Source organism: Aspergillus novofumigatus (genome assembly GCF_002847465.1).
Source record: "Aspergillus novofumigatus IBT 16806 chromosome Unknown P174scaffold_6, whole genome shotgun sequence".
In the NCBI taxonomy this organism is placed as follows: domain Eukaryota; kingdom Fungi; phylum Ascomycota; class Eurotiomycetes; order Eurotiales; family Aspergillaceae; genus Aspergillus; species Aspergillus novofumigatus.
This window is the reverse complement of record NW_020194279.1, coordinates 802,772-828,303: the sequence shown is the minus strand read 5'-3', so window position 1 is coordinate 828,303 and position 25,532 is coordinate 802,772. Positions and strand designations below refer to the sequence as shown.

The window sequence follows — 25,532 nt, the reverse complement described above, 5'->3', positions numbered from 1 at the left end:
AGTGACGTTGAGACATGCCTGACTAATAGCTGAGGCAGAGAACTACGTCATGCATCGCCGCATACGGGGACTTTTTTACAGCGTTCGGCGAACTCAAACAGTAGGCTTGGTAGATTGGAGCATTCATGAGCCCTCTTAACGTTTTTCTTGGCTGATCAATTAAAGGGTGCATTTGCAGCTTTTCCGAGATCAGAGTTCATCGGCGTCTTCCTGGTCGTTTTTGAAGGTTTGAGGATTGTGATCCGTTACGCCATTCTGTCTCTTCTTCGTGTTATCTACATTTGCAGTACAGAGACCATGTCTCACAATAGTTGATCCGCGAGTCAGGGTTTCCATGTTCCAAACGACATTAAGTCATATTATGATTATGGATTATGGATTCATTTAAAGATCGGTTGTGTCAAGACTCAAGGTTCAAGTGAAAAGGCCAAAGGAGGGAAAAAAATAAAACAAAATAAAATATAAAAAAAGAGAAAAGAGGGTCCAATATTCCCCACTGTGAAAAAAGTTCCATTGCTCCATCAGGGCAAACTGGTCAGCCTGATCCCAGCCTCACAGTCCCAGCCCGCTTTATCTCCGGAACCCGAGATTTTTATAATGATTACTATTCCGTTTGCTTGGCTTAGCTCAGGAGGCTGGAATCCAAAGAATTCAGAAGAAAGTAAAAAAAATGTCCGAGATGCCGACCTGCCGACCCAGAGCTTTAGAGTTGGTGGCTCGTTCACAGTTCCCGATCTCCCATCGGAAGTTGGCACCAGTTTTAGGCATCTCGACTCCCATCAGTCCACATGCACAAATTCTTACTTGCTACCTTAGTATCTAGATACTCCGTAGACTACTGCACAAAGGACTCTTACCTCCGTAAGATGGCGAAATCCTGGAATGGATGGATAGGTCAGTCGACATTTTTCTTTCTCGTATTTACTTGTAAAAGCCGTCGTTACGAGGGGTCAAGGTTTGTTTAGTCCTGATCACTATATGATCGTTATGCTGATATCATATTGACATGGGAGACTGCTCAGCACCCTACGACAAAGTACCGATTCTCATAGTCCACTTCGAATACCGAGTTCTTGTCCTCGATTGGGTCGTGGAAGTTGGAACAGGTACCATCAGTCCATCGCACTGTTCTCCGTTACTGGCTTTGCTTCGTAATGGAGCCTCTGCTCTCGGCTCTCGCTGAGGAATAACAGCGTGCAAATGCTCCCATGTAGAGACTTAAAGGAACAGATCGATACAGTTGTTAGCCATGAAGCTCAGGTAGCCACTGGAAGGTTTACTTCCATTATCCCAACCACTCATCCAGGCGAGAAGACTCATGGACTCGAAAACCTTAGGCAGCTTCTCGGACCTGGTTCATCATTCAGCTTCGGAGTCTAGGCCCATTCGCATTCCGCAGATACTTATGAACGGACGACGGATCCATGCTATGTACTATTGTTTTCTCCAAGCTGACAGGTTCGGGTTTCGGAAGTTCGGGGTAGACGCTCTCCGTGATCACCGACCCGTGCTGGATATTTTGAATGCTTGACACTTGCACTGACGGCATGACCAGGAAGAAGAGACTAGATGATAGGTACCGAGTCTGTTGACTGCGTCAGCTGCTAGAGTACTTCTTAGACATTAAATAACTTGAGATTTTTACGGCGTAACGGTTGGCATTCTCGATAGAACAATTCTAGGATATATCCAGATAGGGTATGATAGGGGGTACATTATATAAGCGCACCGCGGATATACCACCAAATGCTCCTATCAATGAGCATGAGCCGCCGACACACTGTTCGAGGCTCATACCGCGTATCCAAGCGCGGGGGCGGCTCTTTATATATATAAATCGAGTCTGACACTGACGACGTCTATGCTCCGTGCTACATCAGTGTCATGCCAAAGAGAGTCCAAATTCAGAATGTAGGTGTACTGCCTCAGGCATCAACCCCCGGAAATCTACCGGATTAGGCAGAGTATCAAACTATCAGCATCTTTAGCCTAAAGCGCGGCCCCTCCCTCATCAACAAACCATTTTCAAATATCAACCTTTTATTCGTCAATTCGCAGCTTGCAATGGGTACTATGAGTATTTAGCCGTCGAAAAGAAGGACAACTAGACAACTAGACATCCAAAATGTGAAATGCGCCTCATCTCATTCAGGCTCCGGTGCTTGCTTTTTCCCGTCCTGCCATGTTGATCGACGTTTGCGGGGTTACGTAGTTACATCTGCCCCTCCTCCATATCAACTCGCTTTTCTGCAACAACTCGCATGTCCAGATTGACCACTTAACCTCATTATTGTCCATTTCCAACCAGTGACAAGATCCCAAGCAAGAGATAGGAAGACGAGCATCATGTCTGGAGAATCTGGATTCGCCTTTCTGCCTCTCGGAGCCATCATCCAGGAGTTCCGCGTCGGAGGGAAGAACATCGTTCTTGGTTTCAACACTCAGGAACAATATGATAAATACAACTCGCCTCACTTTGGCGCAACAATAGGTCGCGTGGCCAACAGAATCAAGGATGCCATCATCCACAACCTGAATGGTGGGGACTACACTTTGGCCAAAAACAACGGGCCCAACTCTCTACATGGCGGGGAGAAAGGCTGGGGCAAGTGCGTCTTTGACGGCCCTCAGACCGTAAAGCATGATGGCAAGGATGCCCTGCTATTCAAGTACCTCAGCAAGGACGGCGAGGAAGGCTTCCCCGGCACAGTGGAAGTGCGAGTCTGGTACACGGCCAGCAAGGAAGACTCCAAGACAGTCCTAACTACCGAGTATGAAGTTGAGTTTGTGGGTAACGAGTGTGAGGAGACGGTTGTCAATATGACCAACCATAGGTAAGTTGCAGGTGACAGTGGTATTCTATCATAGCGCAATAGTTGATGAATATTTGTGTCGGCATAGTTATTTCAACCTCGGCAACGGCCCTACCATTGAAGGCACCAAGGCCCAATTGTCCACCGCCGACTACCTGCCCGTCGACTCCACCGGTATTCCGCTTGGCAACATCGACAAATTCCCTCTGGACGTGTCCAAGCCATTCGTGCTCGGCGAGGCCGAGCCCGACATTGACGATGTGTTCCTGATGGAGACCGATCCCTCCAAGGTCGTTTTGGATACGCGCAGCCAGCCCTTAAAGCTGCTGGCGCAGTTCAGCCACCCGGACACGGGCCTGCATCTGGAGGTACACAGCACCGAGCCCGCGTTCCAGTTCTACACGGGCAAATACATCGACGTGCCCGCGATTGACGGGCTGCCAGCGCGCGTGGCTAGAGCCGGCTTCTGCGTGGAACCCAGCCGATATGTCAATGCGCCCAACGAGCCAGCATGGCGGTCGATGGTGCTTTTGAAAAAGGGACAGATCTTCGGATGCAAGACCGTGTACAAGGCCTGGAAGGCATGAGCAATTGTCAACTCCTCTCCATAACTATATGATATGCCCTTGTATCTCGGCTACGGCTCAAAATTAACTGGATGAGATTTCCCTCTTGTGTCTTTTTTGATTCGGTGGTCCGGCACTCCGTAGTTTAGTTCATGTGCGATTTTCGCCAGTTTTGGCCGCGGGACCCGCAGCATCATCCGATGCAGCGGCACTAAGACTTAAGTGCCTGTGCAGGTAGCGCGCTATGTGCCGATTATCCTTATCTCCGTGATATGTATCCGAGAGACCACCAGCGTCACTCACCTAGAGAATAGTCTAGAGAGGTAGACAGCGAATGAATTTGTGGTTCACTGGTTCCCACTTGTGCCAACCCAGAGCCCAAGTCCATTCTAGAATGAGAAAAGTTCGATGCTCGGGGTCCACCAAGATGAAATCGACGCAAAACGGCGTCTGTCAGGCCATTGACGAGCTGAGCCTACTAAGATTGAGAATTATGCCGCGGAAGACGGTCTACGGACGTAGTTCTAAGGCCTGTCCCATCCCGTACTCCGTGCTGAGTTACCAACCCGGACAAGTAGTATCAGTCTGGCGTCCTCCGTAAAATGGCTCATTTTTGCCGTCCCTGAGATGCCAAGAGCTTCTCGAAGCCTACTATGGGTCTTCTAGCGCGCAATGATCGTCCATATGATCGTGCGTCATGGACATTTCGACTGGCTGTGCTCCTCTGTCTTCTGGGCTATTCTATTCAATAGTGTATAAGTCTATAAGGCCAAGGCCATATGACCACACATTCTCGGCAAATTGACACAATGCGCATTGGCATTGTACCAATGTATAGGCACAGAGTATATAGATGACGATGAATACAGACGACAAATGGACTCTACTGTTGATACTGGTATCCAGAGCCTGGTCTAAGGTAGACGGGCTGTAGTATATGCTGGTAGTCAATATTCAAGGTGGTATAAAAGCCAGTGCCATATATGGCATCCCACTTTCTCTGTAAGTACATGAGATGGCAAGGGCAGAAATACCGGTGGAGTTCAGAATTTCAATAAAATGTATTGCGCTTACCTGGCAGTAATTTAATGGTAATACCTCCTGTATTTCAGTATTATAGCGTAATGATACCATGTCTGTACAGAGGTAACTGCAACGCGGACGGAAAGAGGATTGCCGTGTAATTAAATTCCCTGGGTAATATTGGCGGACCCGGAACGGAGATGTTCAACTTCCTGTGTCCTTGGCATTTTCTACCTACTACTCAAGTCGGAAAGATTATTAATGGAGTTCAGGAAGCAGCATGCTAGGTTGATGCGGGAATCAATGTCTTTTGCTTGGCCTATGGTCTATCCAGTCATTAACAACCTAGAGTCAAAGTTGGACGAAGCATAACAGATACCATTTTGACCTATTTTTGCTTCCTACTCCGCCGCCGGATCTATCTACATGGTACACATGCAAGCCTTTTTGGATGTGTTAAGCATGATCACATCAGCATAACCAGCTGTCCATGACATAATACGGAGTTATCAATCTGCAGATCTGGTCAGCAACCGATCCTATGTCCTAAGTCCGACAGGTCACAGAGTCGACAGCCGGATGCGTGGCATCGAATATCTGGGCCCCGGACCGATAAGGTTGGTTTTTAGGGCGCAAGGAGGCTGTGCAGGTGTATCTACTGAAGACTTTGAGGTTGTTCGACGCCTCTTGGACTAGCACTATTGATGAAGTCATCTAGACCAGCATTGACTTTGAATCTGGTTACGCTTGGCAGCTTGCATTCTTACCCCACACATTGTTTCAAAGCTGGTAGATAGTCTATGTTGACAGTTCTATATCAGATCAACCGAGCGGATGTGGCCATGGTTATAGGATAGGATACTTCGTAGTGCTCGCGAATACGAGATAGTAGCACCAAAGGGCCAGAAGATGGTACGTGCGGACAACGTGCATAAGCCTGACAGCTTGTCAGTTGTCCCAGCCTCACAGGCCAGACTCACTCTCTCGTAGTCGTATCCAATACGAATTTATAAGCAAGGCATGAGAGGATTCGAGGTCAAGATTCTGGACAACAACAACAACTACTGAATCCTGTTGCCTAAAGCAGCGGATCGACCCCTGAGTCTTTGTAAGCGCGGTCAAGTAACGTTAGTTAGTTACATCAATCAGGAGCCGAGTCGTGGCTGTGTTCTTGGGCGGCCTGATCCTGATTCCTTGACTTCAGACTGCCTTTGAGTTTTTCGTCGTATTCGTCTCCGGCTTTGGTCTTCCTGGTTGACTTGTTAGTTTCATGATGTTTACTCTTTACTGGGTACAGTCTTGTTGACCTGACGATACATACCTTGTCTTTGCTAAAGTGATTACATTCAAGACATGTATCGAGTCTGATGTGTCAGTATTACCTAATTACTTCAAATGAGCAGACTTTCACCCGAATCCCGTTCTGTCCTGTCTTGTTGTAAAGTGCTATTGCACTCCATCGATCTGGGATTGTTATATGGTCATGTGATGTTATGCTCCACAGCAGAGATTCTTCCGATCCCAGCCGAGCCACGTGACGCGCCCCGGATGTTGCCGATGCCCCGCGTGGGGTTGATCAACAGCACGACACTTGTATGCTCGATAAACGTCTTCTGGGGATGCGTTTCTCTTGCATACTCGTGCGGAATTCAATCAAGTAGCAGCTCTCTTTCTCCGGCCACCCATCTATCTGTATCCGTGCCAATTGTGCTGCAGGGTTCTTGCACCACCGGACAGCCACCTTGACCCGCTTATCGGACCGGGTTCAGTGACGGAAAAAACGAAAGACCTGCGAGTCAAACGCGCTTGTACAGCATATCAAAATGGCATCGGTCTACGGAGATCTTCGGCATCTGCTACCGAACAATTATAAACGGCTCATCACCGCTTGGTTGGAGGAGGATTGCCCAAGCTTCGACTATGGAGGGTTTGTCGTCGGTGAGTCAGAGGGCGAGGCAAGATTATTAGGGAAGAGCAAGGTACGCTGCTTGGATGCAAATCTGATAGTAGGACAGTTCATAGGCTAACTCCTACCAGGGTACCGTTGCAGGTGTACCCTTTTTTGATGAGGTCTTTTCCCAATTGGGCTGCACGTACGCCTACCGCAAAAGCCCCCGCATACTGAACAGAAATAGAACAAAAGGCTGATGAGTGATGCTCCCAGAGTCGAATGGCACGTCAAGGAAGGCGAATCCATTGACCCGATCAAACACTGCGCCACCGTCCGCGGCCCCATCCGCCAGATCCTCCTAGGCGAGCGTGTCGCCCTCAACATCCTCGCCCGCTGCTCCGGCATCGCAACCAAGAGTTCCACCCTCGTGGCCGCCCTGCGCGCCCACGGCTGGCAGGGCACCCTCGCCGGTACCCGCAAGACCACCCCCGGCTTCCGCGTCGTCGAGAAATACGGCCTCCTCGTCGGCGGCGCCGACCCCCACCGCCACGACCTGAGCTCCATGACCATGCTCAAGGATAACCACGTCTGGGCCTGCGCCAACAACCGCTCCGCCGCGGATGGGGGATCTGGCTCCGCCGACACCCAGTCCATCGCGGCCGCTATACCCCGCGCCGTGCAGGCAGCCAAGGCAGCGGGCGGATTCTCGACAAAAGTCGAGGTCGAATGCCGCAGTCTCGAGGAGGCGAACGCGGCTATTGGCGCCGGCGCCGACGTCATCATGCTCGACAACTTCACCCCGGAGGGTGTCCGCGATGCGGCCCGCCAGCTCAAGCAGGAGTGGGCCGGCAAGCAAAAGTCGTTCCTCGTCGAGGTCAGCGGCGGCCTGACCGAGTCTAACGCTGCGTCCTACGCCTGTCCAGATGTGGACATTCTCTCCACCAGCTCCATCCACCAGGGGACCCCCATCGTGGACTTTTCTCTCAAGGTGTCGCTGCGGTAGATGGGTTTGGTGTATTTTTGATTGTTTTATCATTCTGTATATGGCATTGGCGGACAGCCACGGGAGTTCTCGGCTTGTATCATTCAGGATGACATTGTGAGCATATTCTCCGTAATGGGGCGGAGTAGACTAAGACCCAACTTGTAATGTTCGCGGCTTGCGTGGACTTATTGTGTCGCGAGACATACGATGTTGTCGCGCCTTTTCGAGGTGTCCGTCTACAGTCTATGCTACAAGACCACAACAGTAGAAGACGAGCCGGCATCCGATATCGACCTCATCAACTGTCATCGAATTTGCGAACAATTAATTACTCCTCAACCATGCACAGCCCGGATTCATCAATCCCAGGAATCAACAAAAACCAAGGGGTATATAGTACATCAAGTCCAGTATAAAAGCATGACATGACATAATGTTCAACCGGATGACATCCTTGAGCGCAGAAAATGACAAAAAGCCGCTAGAGATGCACAACATATCATATGCGAAGGAAGATACTACAGGAAAGTGACGACGGATGAATGGATCGCAATGCAGAATGCCAGGGGGCAAATGTGAGTCCGAGCTTAAACTTCAATGTCCACACATATCCCCTCTCCTTCGCTCGAGCTCAGCTCCTCATCCCTGTGACGCCCATAGTCACCGTCGTTGCTCGGATCGGAATGCTCTGATTTGCGGACTCGCCCGTGATTGTAATCGCCCTCGGTCGAGGTCTCTGCCGACAGGCCTCGTCGCATGCGCTGTCTCTCCAGCTGAGCACGGAGCCGTTGGTTCTCCGCATCCCGTTCCTCGAGCCGCTTGCGCGCTCCGCTGCGATCAAGCAAACGCGCCTCCCGCTCCGCCTTCAATCGCTTCTCCAGTTCCCTCAGACGATGGATCCATCTCTCATTGCTTACCGGGTCACCCGATGCATGCCGTGTGCGTGAACTGGGGACCATGGCACCCGCGTCGTCGGCTGGCGCGTTCGACGATGGCTGGGGGATGCCTGTTGTCGAACTCCGGTGCGGATTCTTGGAAAGGTGCGGCGTCGCTGACTTTTCGATCACGGAACGGTGGCGGGTCAAGGCCGACTCTGCGTCTGTCCCGGACTCCGTGCTCAGTGTTCGACTGGGCGAGCGTGGGATGCCTTGTCCCATACCAGCGGCAACAGCTGCTGCGGACGTTGGCCCGCGACTGCGCGAATGAGACTGAAGCAGATTCAGCTCCGCCTTTAACAACCGGTTTTCTCCGCGTAGCTTGGCGATCTCGGGCGACATGCCGGACTGGCCCCTGCTATGCTGCTGAGCCCGCAAATTCATCACCGACTCCTCCAAGCGGTCGAGCTTTTTGATGCGCTGTCCCAAGGTATGCTCAAGATTCTGATACTGCTTGGTCAGATCGCGCTCGACGCCCTTGATGCGGCTCTTAAATCCCGCTATCACATTCTCCAGTGTCTTGACCGCGAGCAAGAGGTTGCGGCTGAATCCTGGCCAGAATAGTATATTGCCAATCACCTCTTGGCTGGGTAGATTTCCATTGATGAGACTGTTCGAATGCGCCCAGTCCGGCCCACACATTGCGGACAGCCGCTTCCACATTGTCAGTAGCATGGAGTTTCGCTCGTTGAGTTGCTCTTTGAACTGCTGCTCCATCACTGTAAATCGCTTGCGGTCCTGGCTTCGGGCATTTTCCAACTCCGTAATGCGTGAATTGTTCTGAGTGATGGTACGAGATGCCTGGTGGTGAGATTTGAGGGCCTGTTCAAACGACTGCTTGTCCGCCCGACGGGCCTGTCGTTCACGTTCGAGGAGCTCAGCCAGCTTGCGAGACTCGAGTCCGTGACTCTCAAGAAGAGCATCGCGGTTTCGCAAGAGAGTCTCTTTTTCGTCGAGCTTTGACCGGACGCTCTCAAGCTCCAAGGCTGTCGACTCAAGTTCTTTTTGTAACTTCGTGATGTTGGAAATCAGGCTGGAACGGCTGCCAGTGAGATCGCCCAGCGTCTCCCTCAGGTTATTCTCCAAGTCCATGAGTCGCTCTCTCCAGGTGGCCGTCTCGATTTCTTGCGCAGACAGGCTCTTCTTCAACCTGCGGGCCTCCTCCCTGGCTGAAGAAGCCTCCCGGTTCAGTTCGTTGATGATGCGCTGAACCTCCTGTTTCTCCTTGGTTCCTACGACTTCGCGTTGAAGTCGTTCCTCGGCCAGACGAGATTCCAACTCCTTTACCTTGCCCCTTTCGCTCTGCAGGCTCATCTGGCATGTCTTGAGTTCAGACTCCAGGTCTCCAATCCTAATCTTATCACCGTCTTGCTCTTCGCGCAGGAACGCAATCTCGTTTTGGCTCGATTCGATTTGGACAGTAAGTCGCTGCACCTTGGTATTCGCTTCATACAAACTCTTCTCCAATGCCTCCATCTCTCGGGTACAGTCCTGGAGCTCTCTTTGAACTGTTTCATATCGCTGCAGGTTGGTTTGCGCGTCTTCCTCGAGCCGTATGATACCTTCACTGGCGGAGCGCATCTCAGCTTGCAATGCCCGGAGGTTCTCGTCCTGATTCCGGAGCTCCTCTTCCAGACGTTCACATTCCTCTGTCTTTCGTCTGACATCCTCCTCGAGGTTTTCTATATCTTCTGTATACTGGGCGTCCATAATCTGCATGTTGACGATGCAGTCGTTCATTTTTCGTTCAGCTTCGTCACGTTCTTGGTGTAACGCGTTGAACATCTCATCAGCCCCGTCTACGTCGGCCTGATATTGTTTGTCGAGGGCATCGTATTCTGCGATGCGTTCTTCTAACTCGGCCCTGATAGTCTGGTTCTCAAGTTTCAGTGCGGATACTTGGTCGCGCAGTTGGCCAATCCGCAGTTCCAGGTCTTCGCGTTCTGCATCATCGCTTCGAGATGGCCCTGTCCCGTCGCTGGCCCGCGAAGAGGATCTGGCCTGCGCCCGAGAAGCAGAGCGATCAAAGATGCTATCCCCGGCGACAGATCGAACACCGTCACGACGCTGACCAAGTTTCAGCTCCTCGATCTCTTGGTACAGCCGCTCTTTCTCCTTGTTACGAGATGTGAGCATGGACGTCTGTGCGCTAACTTCTCTCCTGAGTTCTGCATTCTCCTGCCTGAGGAGTCGTAGCTCTTCCACGAGCGTATCGCTGGACGAACTAGCAAGGGTCGGTATGCGGGTTAAATCTCTGTCGGAGGCTGTCGTATACGACATCATGGATCCCACGCGGTCTCGCTGCCCCGCTCTCGGAAGGGCCATCACGTAGTTCAGTTCGTTCCGGAGGGCCTGTACTTCATCCTTGATCCGCTTGTTTTCCTCCTCGGCCTGTTCCCGCGCGGCAGTTTCTGCATCAAGCATATCCTTCCACATATCCTGCAGCATCGTTATGTCAGTACCAAGCATCGGCATGTACGCCACAGGACAATGGAGCCTATTACCCTTTCTTCCCTTGCCCCAGCCTCCGAACCGATCGGCCTGTCGCTTAATGCTTTGACCATCTCCGCAAGTCTCCTCTTTTCGCTTTCCCGAACAATACTCTCGGACCGAAGTCTCTCGATTTCAAGTTCGTAAGCCTCCTGTCTCTCCCGCAGATACAGGATCTCTTCGTCCTGTGCGGCATCCCGGGAATCCTCGTCGGAGCCCTCGGGATCGTGATTGGCCATGGACTCTTTGTCCGATTGTTGGTCCTTGAGCTGCTTTTCCAAGTCGCGGATCTTTCTCTTCAAATTCTGATTGTCTTTCTGCAACTTGAGTTTGTCCGACTTCAGCTCGACGTTCTCAGAGATCATCCCCTTGATTCCTTCCTCCGAACGCCTGTTCAGTGCTTCGTTGAGGAAGTGGATGCGCATCTTCAGATCAAAGTTCTCCTTCGATAGGCGGTCAATCGTGCTGCTTTGCTCTTTGAGCGTCATGGTTCGACCACTCCTCGCGAAACCCGGAGTTGGAAGGCCAGCACGCTTCTCAGGGGACGATGGTCGACCAGCAAAGTCTTCCCGGAACTGCCTGACAAATGCACTTGGTACCTGGACTTCCTTGACGCGTTCTGCAATGGCGGTGTCTGTTGGAAAGATGTTGTCTCGAGGTTTTGCCTTTGGTGTCATCGGCCCTTGATCATCCCCTAATGTGGGCGATTGGTGTTCTTGGTGCGACTGCGGCTGCGACTGCTGCTGAGATGAGCCGGGCCGCGACTGCGATGTGCCTTCTTCCTCAGTCAGGGTCTGCAGGCCGCCCTCGGCAACTGCAGAGGGATTTCTCCTCTCCATGACATTCTCCTCACTCAGGCTAGAAATGCCGGAAGCCATGCTACCTAAGCTAATAGATCTCGTTAGGTTGTCGCGAGGGTCACCTTGAGCAGGATGAGAGTTGCCTGGGACCGCGCCACCGGACTGAAGGGCGTAGTCCGCGCCCAGCGTCGCATCGCTATTGGTAGTCTCGGTGTTGTTACTGGCGACAGATGAATATGAGAGGCGATGAGATGCCTGGCGACTGTTCAAGTATTTCGGCCTGCTGCTCCTTCGACTGCTTGTGCGGGAGGCTGCTTCTGCATCCTGAGCACTCTCGTTCTGAAAAAGTCTCGGCCGTTCCAACGATGAGCTCCGAAAACTTGTCTGGGTACTTAGATTAGCCGCCTGCATGGAGCGATTCAGATCTAATGTCGTAGAGTGGTCAGCGTCTTCTTGGCCAACCCTGTTGGTTGACTGCGAACCCTCCGAGAAGGTAGATTGTACCCTGGTGGACGATCGCGCCGCGGCTTCCGCTGCAGGCGATGAAGATATTGCCTCCAACGTGGTTGTATCTTCTCCATGTTGTTGCGACACGGTAGTGGGCGTAGCATCCAGGCCCATGGTAGAATCGTCCTGAGGACCCAAACTTGGAGTTTGCGGAACCGGCACCTCCTCGCCAGTGGATACCAAATCGTGGCTCGTATTGTCCGCCGTCATGAAGGACTGGTTGGTCTCCGATGCGGCCGGCTCATGCGCATTTTCTCTGTGATCCTGGATCAAGAGAGTGTCGCCGATACCCGCGGCCTGGTCCGAAGGAGCGACCTCGATTGTCGAAGGTTCAGGTAAGAAACTCGACTCCATGTCCATCAATTTCCTCCGCATTTCTTTCTCTTCCAAGAAAGTCTGGTTCTCAGCGCGCTCATGGTCTCCGTCCTCGCTGGAAAGGAACAAACTACTATCGTCGTGATCGGGTAAGGGAGGGAGGTGGGATATATTCGAATCGTCGTGGTCCGAAGGATCGATCGTGGAGGTGGGATCGTCGTCTCGGCCTAAATCGAGCGTGGTCTCATCTTGCGTATGGTAAATATCGCTGTCTGTATCGTGAGCTTCGTCCATTGTTGTACTGCCGCCGAGGGGCGGATCTCCCCGTGTGGTGTCCTGCACCATCAAATCAAAAGGGTTACAGAATTCCTCCACCGACGCGAATACTTCGTCGTCGTCTGTATCAAACGCGCCAGGGATCGAGCCGCACGACGGGAGGAGATTTGATTGCGCGCAGTGTGTGATTTGGAAGATCGGAGATGGAGAGGACGGCGGCGAAAGGTCGGAATTGGTCGACATGGTGACCGTCGTATTACTGTTATTATTATTATTATTATTATGATTTAGTCCAACTAGTCTAGTCGGTTTTAGACTGACGTTGGCGGCTTGGATCCGGCGTCTGGGCACACAGCGACACCCAGTCTTTTCCTTGCTCCACATTCACCTGAAGAAATCAGTTTGATTCGATCGAAGCTAGACAGAGGGATAGATATCACGATTCATGAAGTCAATCCTCATGGCCAACTTATGGCGTCGGGCTTTGCTTAACTTACCTCGTCGGCGGGATGAATTCTTCGACAGCGTCAACAAAACAATAGATTGTTACTTCTCTATTCCGCACAAAATCATGCTCTTGACAGCTGCGTTGAATACATGCAATGGCTCTGATACTTATAGACGGCAGCAATGGGTGAAAACGATGAGAATGAGGTTGTTAAGAAGCAAGGGATTGCGGGAGCAGAATGATGTGTATGATTGTTCCCTTTTCCCTCCTGACGTGGTAAATTGGTGGTGGTTGTTTACTGCCAGTGGCATTGTGACCAGTCAGACAATGTCGCGCTATTTACTTTGAAAGGCCCGTTATATTCTTACTTGTTCTTCTTATTGACAGTTCAATTCAAATTCATAGAGCTTCGGAAGTAGTTTGTAGATTAAAAAATCTAGATATTTTACATTAAGAATACAACTCATACCGACCCTTAAGGAAAGGCAAAAGAGGGAAAGACCATCAAGCAAAGACTATCGTGATATCCATAACATTGGGCTCATCATTCTCGCAGAGAACGAAAAAATAAAGAAATGAAGACAAGTGTCGTGGCATGGAGGCATATCTGCAGAACATGATGCCCGATTCCAGGCAAAGGTAGGTGTGGGCGAAGACCGACAGAAGGCCCTATAGGGCGCTGACATGAAGGGTTCTAAACGTCTCTAACGTCTGAGGGACGAATTTCCTGCTCACGAAGGGACGTCTTCTTCGCGAGTTGCATAGATCTTGTTTTTGGCATCTATTGCGGCTTGGAGCGAATCAATATACGTCCGGAACTTCACAATCTCCCGTAGCAAATAAGAGGATTTGCGTTCCCAATTGGCCATCGCCTTGGCTGCGTTGGGATGGCGAGGGGAGAACGCAAGTATCATGGCGGGTCGAAGCTCGTTGTGACGCGACAAGTCATCCTCCACGTTCTTGACGTACGTTTGTAAAGCCTTCAGCTGCTCGGCTTCGGGCAGTGCTGAGGCCGCCATACTCTGCTGAGGGGGCGCCCAATCACTGATATGTACCCGGTCCGCCGGCAGCTTAGGTCGGACGCCCTGCTGGTCGATAGAGCTGCGGATGGAGCTCTGAATGCTAGCTCGAGGCCCGGATGAAGGTGGCGTTCTGTTGTTGTCGACGTGCACCAGAGCGCTGTTGATCACGGCATCGCTCCATCCGTACTCAATATTACTGATTCCTCCGACTAGAGGCTCCTTGGACAACCTCGCGCTCCAGTAGTTGGCGGATGAGACGAATTCCCGGACAATCTCGGGTGTGCCCGCCTGAAACAGGTGAACGGCGCCAGTCGGCAAACTCAATGCCCAGACGTGTGGACGTGACTTGGAATAGCCTGGGGGCGGGAGTGCACTGGCAATTGTGTGCCGCAGGAGAAATTTCCAAATCTCCTGGGCATTTTCCGTCCAGTTTCCACCTCCCACCACAACCCCTCCATGGGGACGCTGTTTGGGTTTCTGGCGCAATGTCTTCGCCGTGTTGCTGAACGAGAACAGACGCATCCAGCCTTGCTGAATCACAGCGAAGCATTCATTCCAATTACGATCCTTGGCCCTCTTATCGACCGAATTCAAGTGTTGCTTGTGTTTGAGGCTACCTTCCTTGGCCCACGGGGCCCCGGCCAGTTGTAGAGTCTCGTCCTCCAAAAGATGAGCTGTGCCTTCCTCTTCCACACTCGTAATGGAGTGCGCAGAATCCTCTCGGATGATCGCTTGGCTGAGTGCGTTCGCGAAACCAATCGACTGTTGATAATCCCCGCGCGGATAATCCGAGCCGAAAGAATCGACAGACGCAGAAGTCAATTTACCGAGAGAGTATTTACTCCACGTACTAGAGGCAGACGGACTCCAGAGAGACGACTGGTCATCCAAGCTGGTTCGGCTGGATCCCATCGTGGATGGAGGATACAATCTGGCCCGCGAGCGCGGTTTGGAAGACCATCGCGCTGTTCCATAGCGAGAATCAGCCGAGCGACCGCGAGGGAAGATGTCAGAGCCGCTCTTGCTGATTGTGCTTGGACTTCTCCGCAGACCATGATGGTTGGCGCCAGGGCCGAGTAGATTATTTGACTGGGGTTGCGGGCCGTCCTTGTCAGTTGCGGCGCCATGGAGTGGGAGCTTTTGCTTCTGAATCGAGGAGTAGAAGTCTCTCAGCACAGTCTCCACCTGCTGCTCCCATAGCCTCATTGATCCATTGAATGGCGCATTAACCAACGGACCGACGTCGCTTTCAGGATCGCCCGACAATTTGATCGAGAGATCGGTTCGAGACAACCGATTAACAAGCTTGTGGGGAGGGTGACTCGGCCGGTCTGTATCTGCATTGGACGCCTCAGGATTGTTCGACGGGTTCTGCTGCGACGGGGCGGGTGACGAAGCCGATTCTTGCGTTGACAGTCTCGATCGATTAGCAGGTCGAAAGGTCTCGAATCCGTCCGGAGCTGCTTCAACAGCAACCCGACGAATCGTCGGCATTGTGTTCCGAACGAACTGGTTCTTCGTCATCTTCTGCTCAATGTCGGCCAGGTGAAGATCTGTGTTCAAGAGCAGTAAAGAATAGCAGATAGTGTGGACAACGTCTAGACTAGGTTAGATCTGTGATATATTCTGTGATGGGAGGTGAAGGGAAAGTGAACGCACCGGCAGCTTTGAAGCCATGTCGTGGGTTACACTGGCACCACCTAGTCGAGAAAGCATCCAGCACTCGATCTACCTGTTGCGTCTCGCCCTTGAGCACTAGGCGAGTACAAAGGCTTCGTAGTGCTGCAAGAATGTTCATGTTTGACCAGTCAAAGAGGTCCATGTATGCCGCTCTGATAGAAGCACGACCAGGATCGCCAAGCCAGGCAGCAGCCGGCTCATTGCCTACCACTTGGTCTTGACTATCGAACAGTCGCCTTGCTTGATCTCGATCAGAGCTCGAGGGGCCGCCTGACAAGTCGTCATCAGAGCATTCAGCAATGTCCTCGATGATCTGTGGAGTTTTAGGATCCTCCGACGGCACCGCAGGGGTGTTGGCGGCTGTAAAGAATTCTTCCGAGTCTGCAGGCGAGACTTGAGACGAAGCATCCCCCTTCGCAACGGGGATGGATAGCTTGCTGGGCTGCGGCCGCTGGTCTCCGCGGGAGTTGGATCTCTGGCGATGTCCTGCAGTTCTCACACCCGAGTTGACGGTGGCGGTTTCCGTGGTTAGGTACTCTGAATCTTCCGGAGGCGACACACCTGCCGGAGATATACTCTCGACTACCGGGGACAGAGCCGGAGCGGATTTCGTCGTCGCTGGGATCATGATATGGGAGGTGCCGTCAGTCATCTGACCGACCTTGTCGCCCTCGGAAGAATTGAGGCCATCCTCAACCGCCCTTTTCTCCTGCTTTCGATCAACAGAGGAGGTTGAATCCATTTCAGTGGTCCTGGTTGTGGACTCTTCATCTCCGCTGCTGTTCATCAGGAATGAAGTATCGTGGCCACTGCCTGCGGTTGGAGGCGGATACAGGCTATATTTTGATGTCTGAGCGCCCTTGGCGGGAGCTGTAGAAACACTTTCTTTCTCGTTCCTTGCTGAGGTAAGGCCTGTATTCATATTTTCTGCAGGATCTGCACCTGCAGCCCGAATCGGGCCACTATTGGACTTATCACATGCGGCGCCAATGCCATCAGCAAGGTACGGATTCATTACCTTTCTGAGACTACTGACAGGGCTGGGTTCCGGTTTCAAAATCTCCACAGCCTTGGGGCCTAGTTCCTGAGGAAGAATGATGGGAGGTGGTAGGCTGTCGGTCATAGATATCGACTTCTTTCGCCGACGGAAAAAAGAAGACTTCTTGTTCACCACATGTGGTTGACCTTCGCGGAGTGCATTTGCGCCAGACACATTGTTTCTTAACGGCTGTCTGCGGCTCCTAAGACTTCCGCCAGCCGCATTTATCTCCTTGGCGTCATTCTCTTGGGGCAATGTGCTGTCAGATTGGATGCTTTCCGACGGTCCTGAAGCGGTATTTCTCGATGATCCGAACACGCGCCGGAAAAATCCCTGGCGCTCCTTGGCAGGTGTTATGTCTGGCGAGGCCAGTATAGCAGGTTTATTGAACGAAATCGTCGGACTTGGAGCGGGCGGGTCGAGCGATGCTGATATTGCTGGTGGCGGATCCAGCCCGTCATCGGCCAGATTGGCAAGCTCGCTGTCTGCACCTCGCATGATGGAGCTGGTACCGATGTTCTCTGGCCGAGTTTTCTTGGCATGGTTGGTTCGGGACGATTTGATGCTATTCCGCCGGGAGGCTACCGGTGTCCGCGAAGACTGACTGTTCAAGACACCGGCATAATCATTTTGAGCTGAGGAGTGTAACTTCCGGGGCCCAGCCGGCACGCTCGGTGTTGGAGCGGCGTCTGTACTGTCGTAGAACGTGGGATCAAAATCGGTGGAAATGAAAGGCGGCCTCGTACCGTAATCGAAGCTGGCCGAACGTCGCTCACCCGACGAGTCCGCTCTCCCTCTGATGAGAGCTGGACCGAAATCGAGATTGGAAGATGAGCTTGCTTTGCTGCTTTTCCTCGTCCCGCGAGTCGTTTGATCGGCCCCAGTGACAGTTCGATAGTCATAGAGTTGACCTCGTGAATTGGTCCCTTCTCGGCTGCGGGTACTCCCGAATCGTCCCAGGCTGGAGTGATACTGGGAGCTACTATTGCTCCGGCGGCCTCTGGCGGCAGAGGCCGGCTGGGCTCCATAGCGAGTCGAGCCGTCGTCGTAGCCAAAGTCTGCTTCTGATGAAAGGGAGGAGGAGAATGTATGGCCGCGATACCGCTTTGGTCCCGCGGACTCCTGCGAGCTCCGATCGTACAATTCGGATTCAAAGACGGAGTTGAAGAGTCGGTAATCATCGAGAATCGAATTGCCTGTGAACTGATCTAGAGAAAGCAACATATTGTCGACAATGGACGTGCGCGCGGCATGTTTTGGAGACAGGGAAAGATCATGGGGATCTCGCTCTTCACTTGAATCGTTATAGCTGTTGTTCGCATTGTCGGCTGGATTCGTATCGTCTAGGAAGGTTTCGCGCAACGAGGGACGGGGATGGAGGCCTCGCTTGAAAGGCTTGCAGTTGGACGCTTGAGAAGGCGGTGTTCGAGGGGGCGAGCGATTCGTGTGTGCATCCTTTCTGAGGCTGCTCGACCGGGTTGGACGATTCATGGTTAAGCACTTGGTCAGGACTCGTATGTAGCGGGATGAGATCTAAATGAACCAGCGACCCGGCAACGCCTGGGCACACTGTGTAGAAAAAGCTGCCACCCGCTACGTCGTCCAGTACGAGGACGCAACGTGGACGAGCTCTGATCGGGGCTTCTCAATCACAATGGCTGGCTGTCGGCGAGTTGGCCATATACATATGTTCCTCTTCAAATTCAAACCAGTCTTCTTCGGAAGGAGACAAAAGTAGGTGTGCGTGTGAGCGTCACCGGGCGGTCATTGCGGAAGCGGAAGCAAAGATGGCCTTGATTCCGCGCGGTAGGGGGAATCGGACAAAGCGAAGGTCAATTGAACGAGAGGAAGTCCTTGGGACGACAGATTGCAAGCAGTCGGCGACGTTGTGAGGAGCCTGGCGGTAATAGGGCAGTCAGAGAAGAAAAAGAACAAACCCCATAAAGATTATGAAAGTGTGCTAGTCTAAATAAGATGATGATCGGGGAGGGGAACGGATGGAGACTGGAGAGCGGACCGTGGAAGCCTCAGGCAAGGGACCAGGAACCGGAACCACCAAGGAAAGGATGAAACACGGAAAGCGATGGATATTAAATGTGTTTTCGGATTATGAGGCGATGAGGATTGAGTTGTTCAATATTCGCTAGTAATTGTCAATGCGACCGTCAGACAAGAAAGACATGGACCTCTCAATGTCGCATGTCGACCAAGTCCATAACTTTTCAGGGGCAGAACATGAGATTATCCACTTGCTCACTACAAACTAGAATGGGATAAGGCTATGAGTTGTGTTGTTGGCTGCCAGAGGCTTGCCACTAAGAATCACTAGTCTGAGGAATAACGAAAGTTAAGAGGATTAACACTCTGGCAGTCTAGATATGGTCTGGCGTCGAGTGTCTGAGAATCTGCATGTCATGATTCCTCTACTTGTTTTCAAATAAATACATGACGAATACGTCTAGAATGACTCGCGTAGTGCATACATAGGTAGCAATAGATCTAAATATCATTCTCTAATTATCATTCTCCTGTAACTACCTCTTTATTAGAGAGGTATACAAGGTCACTGTCTTACCTAGGCTGGTCCATCGGCCCATCGTTGAACTATTCATCCATGTGGGCTGGTGGGGACGGGACTCACGGGAGAGACAAGAGTACCCCAAGGATTATCTAGCTACTCTGTACTAATGGAGATGGATCACTAGAACGGACGCTTTGACTGGCTCGGTCTTAGAGAAAGTATCGCTGTAAGCGAGGAACTGCTTTACTACTCGGAGTACTGCCCTGTAAAGTTATTAGTTTCAAGTAGAGTTGCCAATGTATCATCATAGTCAAGCTGCTCATACGGAGGAGTAGAGAATTGTACGGAATTTACGGTGTTTAACGAACGACACGACAAATAAGGAAGAATGGGATATTTTAAGGCTACATACTCTCCACAGGGCACATGGTCATAGAATCCAATCGATAGATCCCGTCTGGTCCATCTCGACTGCCCGACTCTGGACTGACTCTCACTGTGTCTCTACGAGTCGTCCATGCAGCCGAATGAATTGCTGAAATCGCTGGTGTCTGTCAGGCAGGCATACATCCGCTTGTGACGTGTCAAAACCTTGAATCTTCCATGAATCATGAATGGCCTTCGCTAATCTGTACGCAGAATCAGCTTCTTCTTCGATCCATGCCGAAAACCCATGTGTATCGTGGAGACGTAGACGCATCGACAAAATCGATGCCTTGATAGTCCACTGAGATCTAGAGACCTGCCGAAATCAGTTGAGACCTGTCACTCATCGACCCTTTCTTTCCCGCAATCAAAAATGATCTGCTGCTTTTATGAGGACATCTAGCATGAAGGCCAGAGCAATCACAATTAAGTCTTGTGAAGAGCACTAGGTTGTTGGTTCAAGTCTTTCAGTTCCTCCGCGTTGCTATCAGGAACCATTTCTGCTCTCAAGCACACATCTTAATCTCGACCCATGCTATATTCTAGGCTGATGGGCGATCTGGAAGTGCTATGTCGAAACCTTAAGAGTCATCCGGAGCCCCGGTGCCAAAAGTCATCAATTATAAGAAATTTCTTAAGCATACCCAACGTTTAAACAGCGTTAAGAGAGCGTGGAATGTCAAAATCCCGGATGTCGACTTTTGTATGTTACTGTAGAGAGTGTATGGAGTACTCCATAGTACTCCAAATAATGCTTAGTAACGGCATCAACAGATGACATAACGGCCGACAACGGGAGTAACGCCGACACTCATCTCCACCAACACAACATCAGCAACAGGTAGTTGTACGGCGGGATCACTACCGAGCTATCCACTCTTTTCCTCAGTGGACTACACACGTTGTTCCCCTTCTCAGAATTTCTGGGAAATTGGGGAATCTGTTTTCAAAGTCTCTACAAGATGAACCCAACCATCTCTGTTCCTCGTCAACATGCCAGCCCTGCCAGCTTTGGCGGCACAACCCCAACGAGTCGCGGATCCAGTATACGGATGCCGCGTTTCTTCAAGAGGTAGGCCTGTGGACTCGGCTATCATAAGGATGTCCCCGACTGCATAATCCCGGATAGTCACTTGTCCCTCTCAGTGTGAGCGCGGCTGACCGTACCTTTTACGGAGCAGGCTATTCAAGTTCCCGCAGATGGACTTTGAAATGGCAATCTGGGAGATGACATCACTATTGCTAGCTCCTAAGAAGGTGTTCAAATCAATTTACTATCATGTAAGTGTTGCTTCTCTGTCCATGTTGTATTCAGCCTGTAATTGCTTGCTAAATATCATGGTTAATTGGTAGAAACGTACGTTGAACGCGCTTCCCCTTGTTCGAAATCCTTCGGACCAGACCGTCCGCGAGATCATAAGATCAACGCAGCTAACCCTCTTTTTACTTATCGGTACAGAAACCAAAAACACCTGGCACCGTCCGGACCCCTCCTTTACGTATTTGCTCTCCTTCTTTCTCCTGCTCACTGCGCTCGCATGGGGCCTGGCTTATGCGCCGGCCTTTGGCTCGATCGTCCGCCTGTCGCTGCTCTTTATTTTTGTCCACTTCATCGGTTCCTCGCTGGTGGTATCAACAATAGCCTACTTTGCGATCCCACGACTGTTTGGCCCTGACGGTGCGGCTGCATCCCTGTCCGGATTCAGAGGGTCTCGCGGACGGAGGCGCGGCGCGGCACAAGGCTTGTTCGTGCAGCCTGGGGAGAAGGATCAACTGGAGTTTGGATACTGTTTCGATGTAAGTTTTCCGTTCCGACCTCCTGGATTGGTCTATTGAAAAAAGGCTGAGGCTGACTTTGGGGTGTGCAGGTGTCGAACCGGGCCTTCTTCCCTCTATATCTCCACCTCTATGTCATTCAATTCCTTCTTCTGCCCTTACTCACCCGCAGTCCGAGCGACTTCCTCGCTACTTTCCTGGGAAATACGCTCTATCTCTCCGCGCTGATCTACTACACCTACATTACCTTTCTGGGGTACAATGCCCTCCCGTTCCTACACAACACCGAGCTCCTCCTCCTCCCGATCCTGGTCTTGTCCATCCTCTGGCTCGTGAGTCTTATTGCGGGCTGGGGGTCGTCATGCACGGACGGAGCGTGGAGTGGTTGTTTTGGGGTGTCTGATGTCCTTGACCGTGCTCGAAATTGACACCGTCGTGCTAAGATAGCGTTCATGCGTTGACTGATACATGCACTGTTCATATATATATCCCACTTTTTCCTCCCTCTGCTCCCATCGAGCTCAGAAAATAGGGCGTTGGTGTACATGGGTGTCAATTGGTTTGTTTTGTCTTTTCGTGATTCGGGTGCAAAATCTGCATAACGTGGCATGTTGTAATGGTTTCGGCTTGGGGGTGCGTCTTGCGTTGTAAATAGATCTTTGACCTGCTTATGGCGAGTTCGTTTGGGGTGATCACCCACTAAGTTCTCTATATTTGGCTCCGTGTTACAATATCCTTGGAAGTGTTTAAATGCAGAGGAGATGCCAAGCATGCAGTCATCCCTGTAACGATCATATCTGTTCAAAACGTCTAGAGCGAGTATGTACTTCAAAATCAACCAGAGAGATATATTGCCGATATTGTCCAAACCAGATAGCCAGATTCATCGCGTCATTCCAGCGGTGGGGTCGCAAGTGGGAGACCCCCTCCACAGTTCCATTGACACAGCTCATTAAGTCTTCTTCGAGCCTCCCTTCTTCTTCCCCTTGGTCTCCTCGCGGCGCTTCATCTCCCGCTCGCGCGCCGCCGCCTTCTCCCGCAGCAGCGCTTCTTTCTCTTCCTTCTCGGCCTGCTTGCGCAGCCGCTCGGCCTCGCGCTGCTCCCGGATGAGGGCCAGACGGGCCAGGTCCGCCCGCGCCTCCTCTGTCTTGCCCTCGGCGTGCAGTTTCATGTACCGCTCCCGGGCCTGCTGCGCCTCGATGGCCTCGCGTTCCCGCCGAGAGAGCTGTGACAGGTCGCCACCCGCGGCCGCGGCCTTCTCCGGAGCTGCCGCGGGATCCTTGTCAAGTTGTGAACGGGACTTGGCGGTGTGGTTCGGGTTGGCGGGGAGGTCCTCGTCGTCGCCGTCGTCGCTCTCATCTTCCTCCGAGTCCGAGGGAGGCAGGTCACCCGGTTGCGCGGCGACGTTGTTCCGTCGCGCGATCGCGGCTAGCTTCTTCGCCTTGGCTGCGGCGCGTCGCTCCTCGCGAGTCATTGCTGCTGCTGGTCCTGCTGATGCTCCGGCGACGGTGCTGGGCCCGGCTTGTGCGTCGTCCTCGTCCGAGGACTCCTCCTCGGAACCGGAGGCTTCTTCTGATTCACCTTCTTCGCCTGATGAGGGGATGTCATCGCCTGGTTCCTGTACGGCAAAGCAGCGAAGGGGTGAAAGGTCAGAGTCTCATTTCCGGTAGATAACGCTGGGTTCGGTTCCTGTGAGGGAATTTAAGAGGCAACGTACCCGCCATAGACCAACGGGGTTTCCGTCCTTGTCTACCGGTTGAACATCGCGACTGAAATGTTTGCCCCCTGCGTGTCGCGAATCAATATCTCCTTGTCTGTTCTCCCGGTTCGAAAGTAACGTTTGGATGCGTCCCTACCTCCTCTGCTGGGTTTGGAGAACTTTCCGCGACCGCGGGGTGCCATGTTAAGTAAAGATGCAGGAAGTAGCGTAAAATTGCGTAAAACTTCAGGAGTACAAATACTGTAAAGAGCTGAATGAATTAACACTGCCGATTAGCAAAAACCACGCTGTCTTGAAGCTGCTGTAGACAAGAGATGGTTGTATGGAGGGGCAGAGCGGGAGAGGGACACAAATTGGAGATGAGACGCTCACATCTTCTTGAGAAAGGAATACGGTAGATACCACTCCCTAAATGACTGAAGGAAGAGGCTAGAGTGGTAGCAGAGAATCCCTTGGCAGATAGACTCCACAGACCAAAAACAATGGCGGCGTGCAGGTTGAATGTTTGAGTCACGCAGAGGATTTCCCAGGCGGGGGAAGAAGCAGAGGAGAGACAGGTCCACCGCCAATGAGGGAGAATGACCCATCACAACATTGGATAACTCCCATGTTATTTAGCTACAATCACCATCAAGATGGTCAATTAAATAATAATTATTTCACAAGATCACGCCCGGCGTGATATGGGCCTGCTTCATCATTATATTCTTCCTCCCAAGATCCATCAACAGCAAGCTCCCTGACTGAGTTCTACATCCGATGCCATGTGAATCCCAGTTTCGCTACCCTTGCAGCGATCAAAGTCAGTGTACCGGCTAGAATCGCACTGCCCATGAACATCTGAGCGTAGAGATAATGTCCACCGGCCCTCTGGACCAGGGCTCCTGCGATCGGAGACCCGATTAGCGCTGCGACCGCGACCACGCTGAGCACCATGCCCATTCTCACTCCGGCTTTCTTCAAGTCGGTGGTCAGGGAGGTCAGGGTGGCTGGGAATAGCGACTGGATGCCCGCGGCCGCCAGACCATAGAAGGCGCTCCATGCGTATAACCCGTGAATCTCGTCCACCCCGGCCCAGCAGAAGGATACCAACCCGGTGACCAGGCTGAAGGGAATTAGCATGTTCAACGGACCGGTGTACCAGTCAGCCATGGTATTGGGGATCACCCGACCCAGGATGCCGATGCCGTTCATCACCAGCAGGATATACACCGAGGTGGTCTCGGAAACCCCAATGATGTTGCGGCCAAAGCTGCCGATGTAGAAGAAGCCGACGTAGAGCCCCCAGAAGTTGAGGAACATCCCTATGGCGAAAAACAGGTACGGCAGCTCCTTGAAGGCGCCCCATTCCACCAGTGGGCCGCTCTTCCGGGGCGGCAACCGTTGTTTTAGGAAAACCACAGGGGGGATGAGCGTGGCCAGGGTGATGAAGCCCAGAACCCGCATCGTCCAGGCGTATCCGACCTGTGGCAGCAGGCGCACGACGACCGCTGGGAAAACCAACCCTCCCGTCGCCGATCCACAGGCCACGATCCCGATGGCAAGGGCCCGTTTCGTGGTAAAATAGGTGGCCATCAGGGCTACGGTCGGGCAGAACATGAGGCCGCAACCGATGCCCTGACCGACTCCCTGAGCGAGGAACAGCTGCCAGTACTCGGTGCACAGCGAGGTCATGAAGATGCAAAAGACTTCCAGCAGCGCTCCCGTGGCCAAAGTGACTTTGAAGAAGCCGGCATCTGTCGCACGACCCGACAGTGTCCCAATGAAGAAGAGCAGGAAAATCTGGATGCTGCCGACCCAGGAGATGTCGGACGGAGGCCGGCCCAAGTGCTCCGTATAGTATGTCTGGAAAACACCGAATCCATTGATGTACCCCCAAGTGTTGAAGATGACGAAGTGAGCCAGGAGAACCTGGGTCCAAGCAAAGAGACCTCCATCTGGAGGAGGGCCGATATCCTTTCCAGATTCTCTGGTCCGCACAAGCGACAAGGTCCGGGCAGCTAATGTTCCGATATGACTGGTATTGGTGACAGTTCTCGAGAGCGACTTCGACCGAGGATCAACCCCATTGTTCACACCTGACTCCTCATCTTGGAGAAAGCCTGCCAGAGGAACAAAGCGATCACTTGTGGTATCATCGAGTTGTTCATTCGGAGGGTCCTTTTCGTTGACCGGGACAGCGCCAGGAGTGTGATCTTGTGCCATCACCTACGTATGTATTGTCAGCAGGTATTCGAATGAAAGAGATAAGAGTCATGCTTAGAGACAAGTATACCTACCATATCACAATGACTCAAAA

At 52.1% G+C, this 25,532-nt stretch overlaps 7 protein-coding genes across 7 annotated transcripts; 3 read left to right on the top strand and 4 right to left on the bottom strand.

The window, feature by feature from the left end:
* Positions 1-2,346: 2,346 nt before the first annotated feature.
* On the top strand, positions 2,347-3,400 carry P174DRAFT_375110 (aldose epimerase family protein; the record flags this gene model as incomplete). Its single annotated transcript, XM_024822612.1, has 2 exons — positions 2,347-2,834; positions 2,902-3,400. The coding sequence occupies 2 exons, from the start codon at positions 2,347-2,349 to the stop codon at positions 3,398-3,400; spliced, it is 987 nt and encodes a 328-aa protein (XP_024680190.1).
* A 2,825-nt stretch (positions 3,401-6,225) lies between these two features.
* On the top strand, positions 6,226-7,296 carry P174DRAFT_462132 (nicotinate-nucleotide diphosphorylase (carboxylating); the record flags this gene model as incomplete). Its single annotated transcript, XM_024830097.1, has 3 exons — positions 6,226-6,381; positions 6,440-6,495; positions 6,567-7,296. 3 exons carry the CDS (start codon positions 6,226-6,228, stop codon positions 7,294-7,296), a joined length of 942 nt encoding a protein of 313 aa, XP_024680189.1.
* Positions 7,297-7,865: 569 nt separating this feature from the next.
* P174DRAFT_374409 (putative anucleate primary sterigmata (ApsB)) lies at positions 7,866-12,844 on the bottom strand (the record flags this gene model as incomplete). Its single annotated transcript, XM_024822579.1, has 2 exons — positions 7,866-10,652; positions 10,718-12,844. 2 exons carry the CDS (start codon positions 12,842-12,844, stop codon positions 7,866-7,868), a joined length of 4,914 nt encoding a protein of 1,637 aa, XP_024680188.1.
* A 936-nt stretch (positions 12,845-13,780) lies between these two features.
* Positions 13,781-18,281, bottom strand: P174DRAFT_374163 (Sec7 domain protein; the record flags this gene model as incomplete). Its single annotated transcript, XM_024822562.1, has 2 exons — positions 13,781-15,669; positions 15,731-18,281. The coding sequence occupies 2 exons, from the start codon at positions 18,279-18,281 to the stop codon at positions 13,781-13,783; spliced, it is 4,440 nt and encodes a 1,479-aa protein (XP_024680187.1).
* A 2,277-nt stretch (positions 18,282-20,558) lies between these two features.
* On the top strand, positions 20,559-22,284 carry P174DRAFT_443558 (unc-50 family protein). Its single transcript, XM_024827863.1, has 5 exons — positions 20,559-20,809; positions 20,919-21,022; positions 21,197-21,534; positions 21,606-21,868; positions 21,889-22,284. Exons 1-5 carry the CDS (start codon positions 20,700-20,702, stop codon positions 21,914-21,916), a joined length of 843 nt encoding a protein of 280 aa, XP_024680186.1. The 5' UTR covers positions 20,559-20,699; the 3' UTR covers positions 21,917-22,284.
* On the bottom strand, positions 22,215-23,629 carry P174DRAFT_443555 (PDGFA associated 1 family protein). The gene is made up of 4 exons (XM_024827862.1): positions 23,606-23,629; positions 23,370-23,483; positions 23,231-23,298; positions 22,215-23,131 (listed from the first exon to the last, which is right to left on the bottom strand). Exons 2-4 carry the CDS (start codon positions 23,413-23,415, stop codon positions 22,466-22,468), a joined length of 780 nt encoding a protein of 259 aa, XP_024680185.1. The 5' UTR covers positions 23,416-23,483; positions 23,606-23,629; the 3' UTR covers positions 22,215-22,465.
* Positions 23,630-23,983: 354 nt separating this feature from the next.
* P174DRAFT_433033 (putative MFS monocarboxylate transporter) lies at positions 23,984-25,438 on the bottom strand (the record flags this gene model as incomplete). The annotated part of the gene is made up of 1 exon (XM_024825788.1): positions 23,984-25,438. The coding sequence occupies one exon, from the start codon at positions 25,436-25,438 to the stop codon at positions 23,984-23,986; it is 1,455 nt and encodes a 484-aa protein (XP_024680184.1).
* Positions 25,439-25,532: the final 94 nt, after the last annotated feature.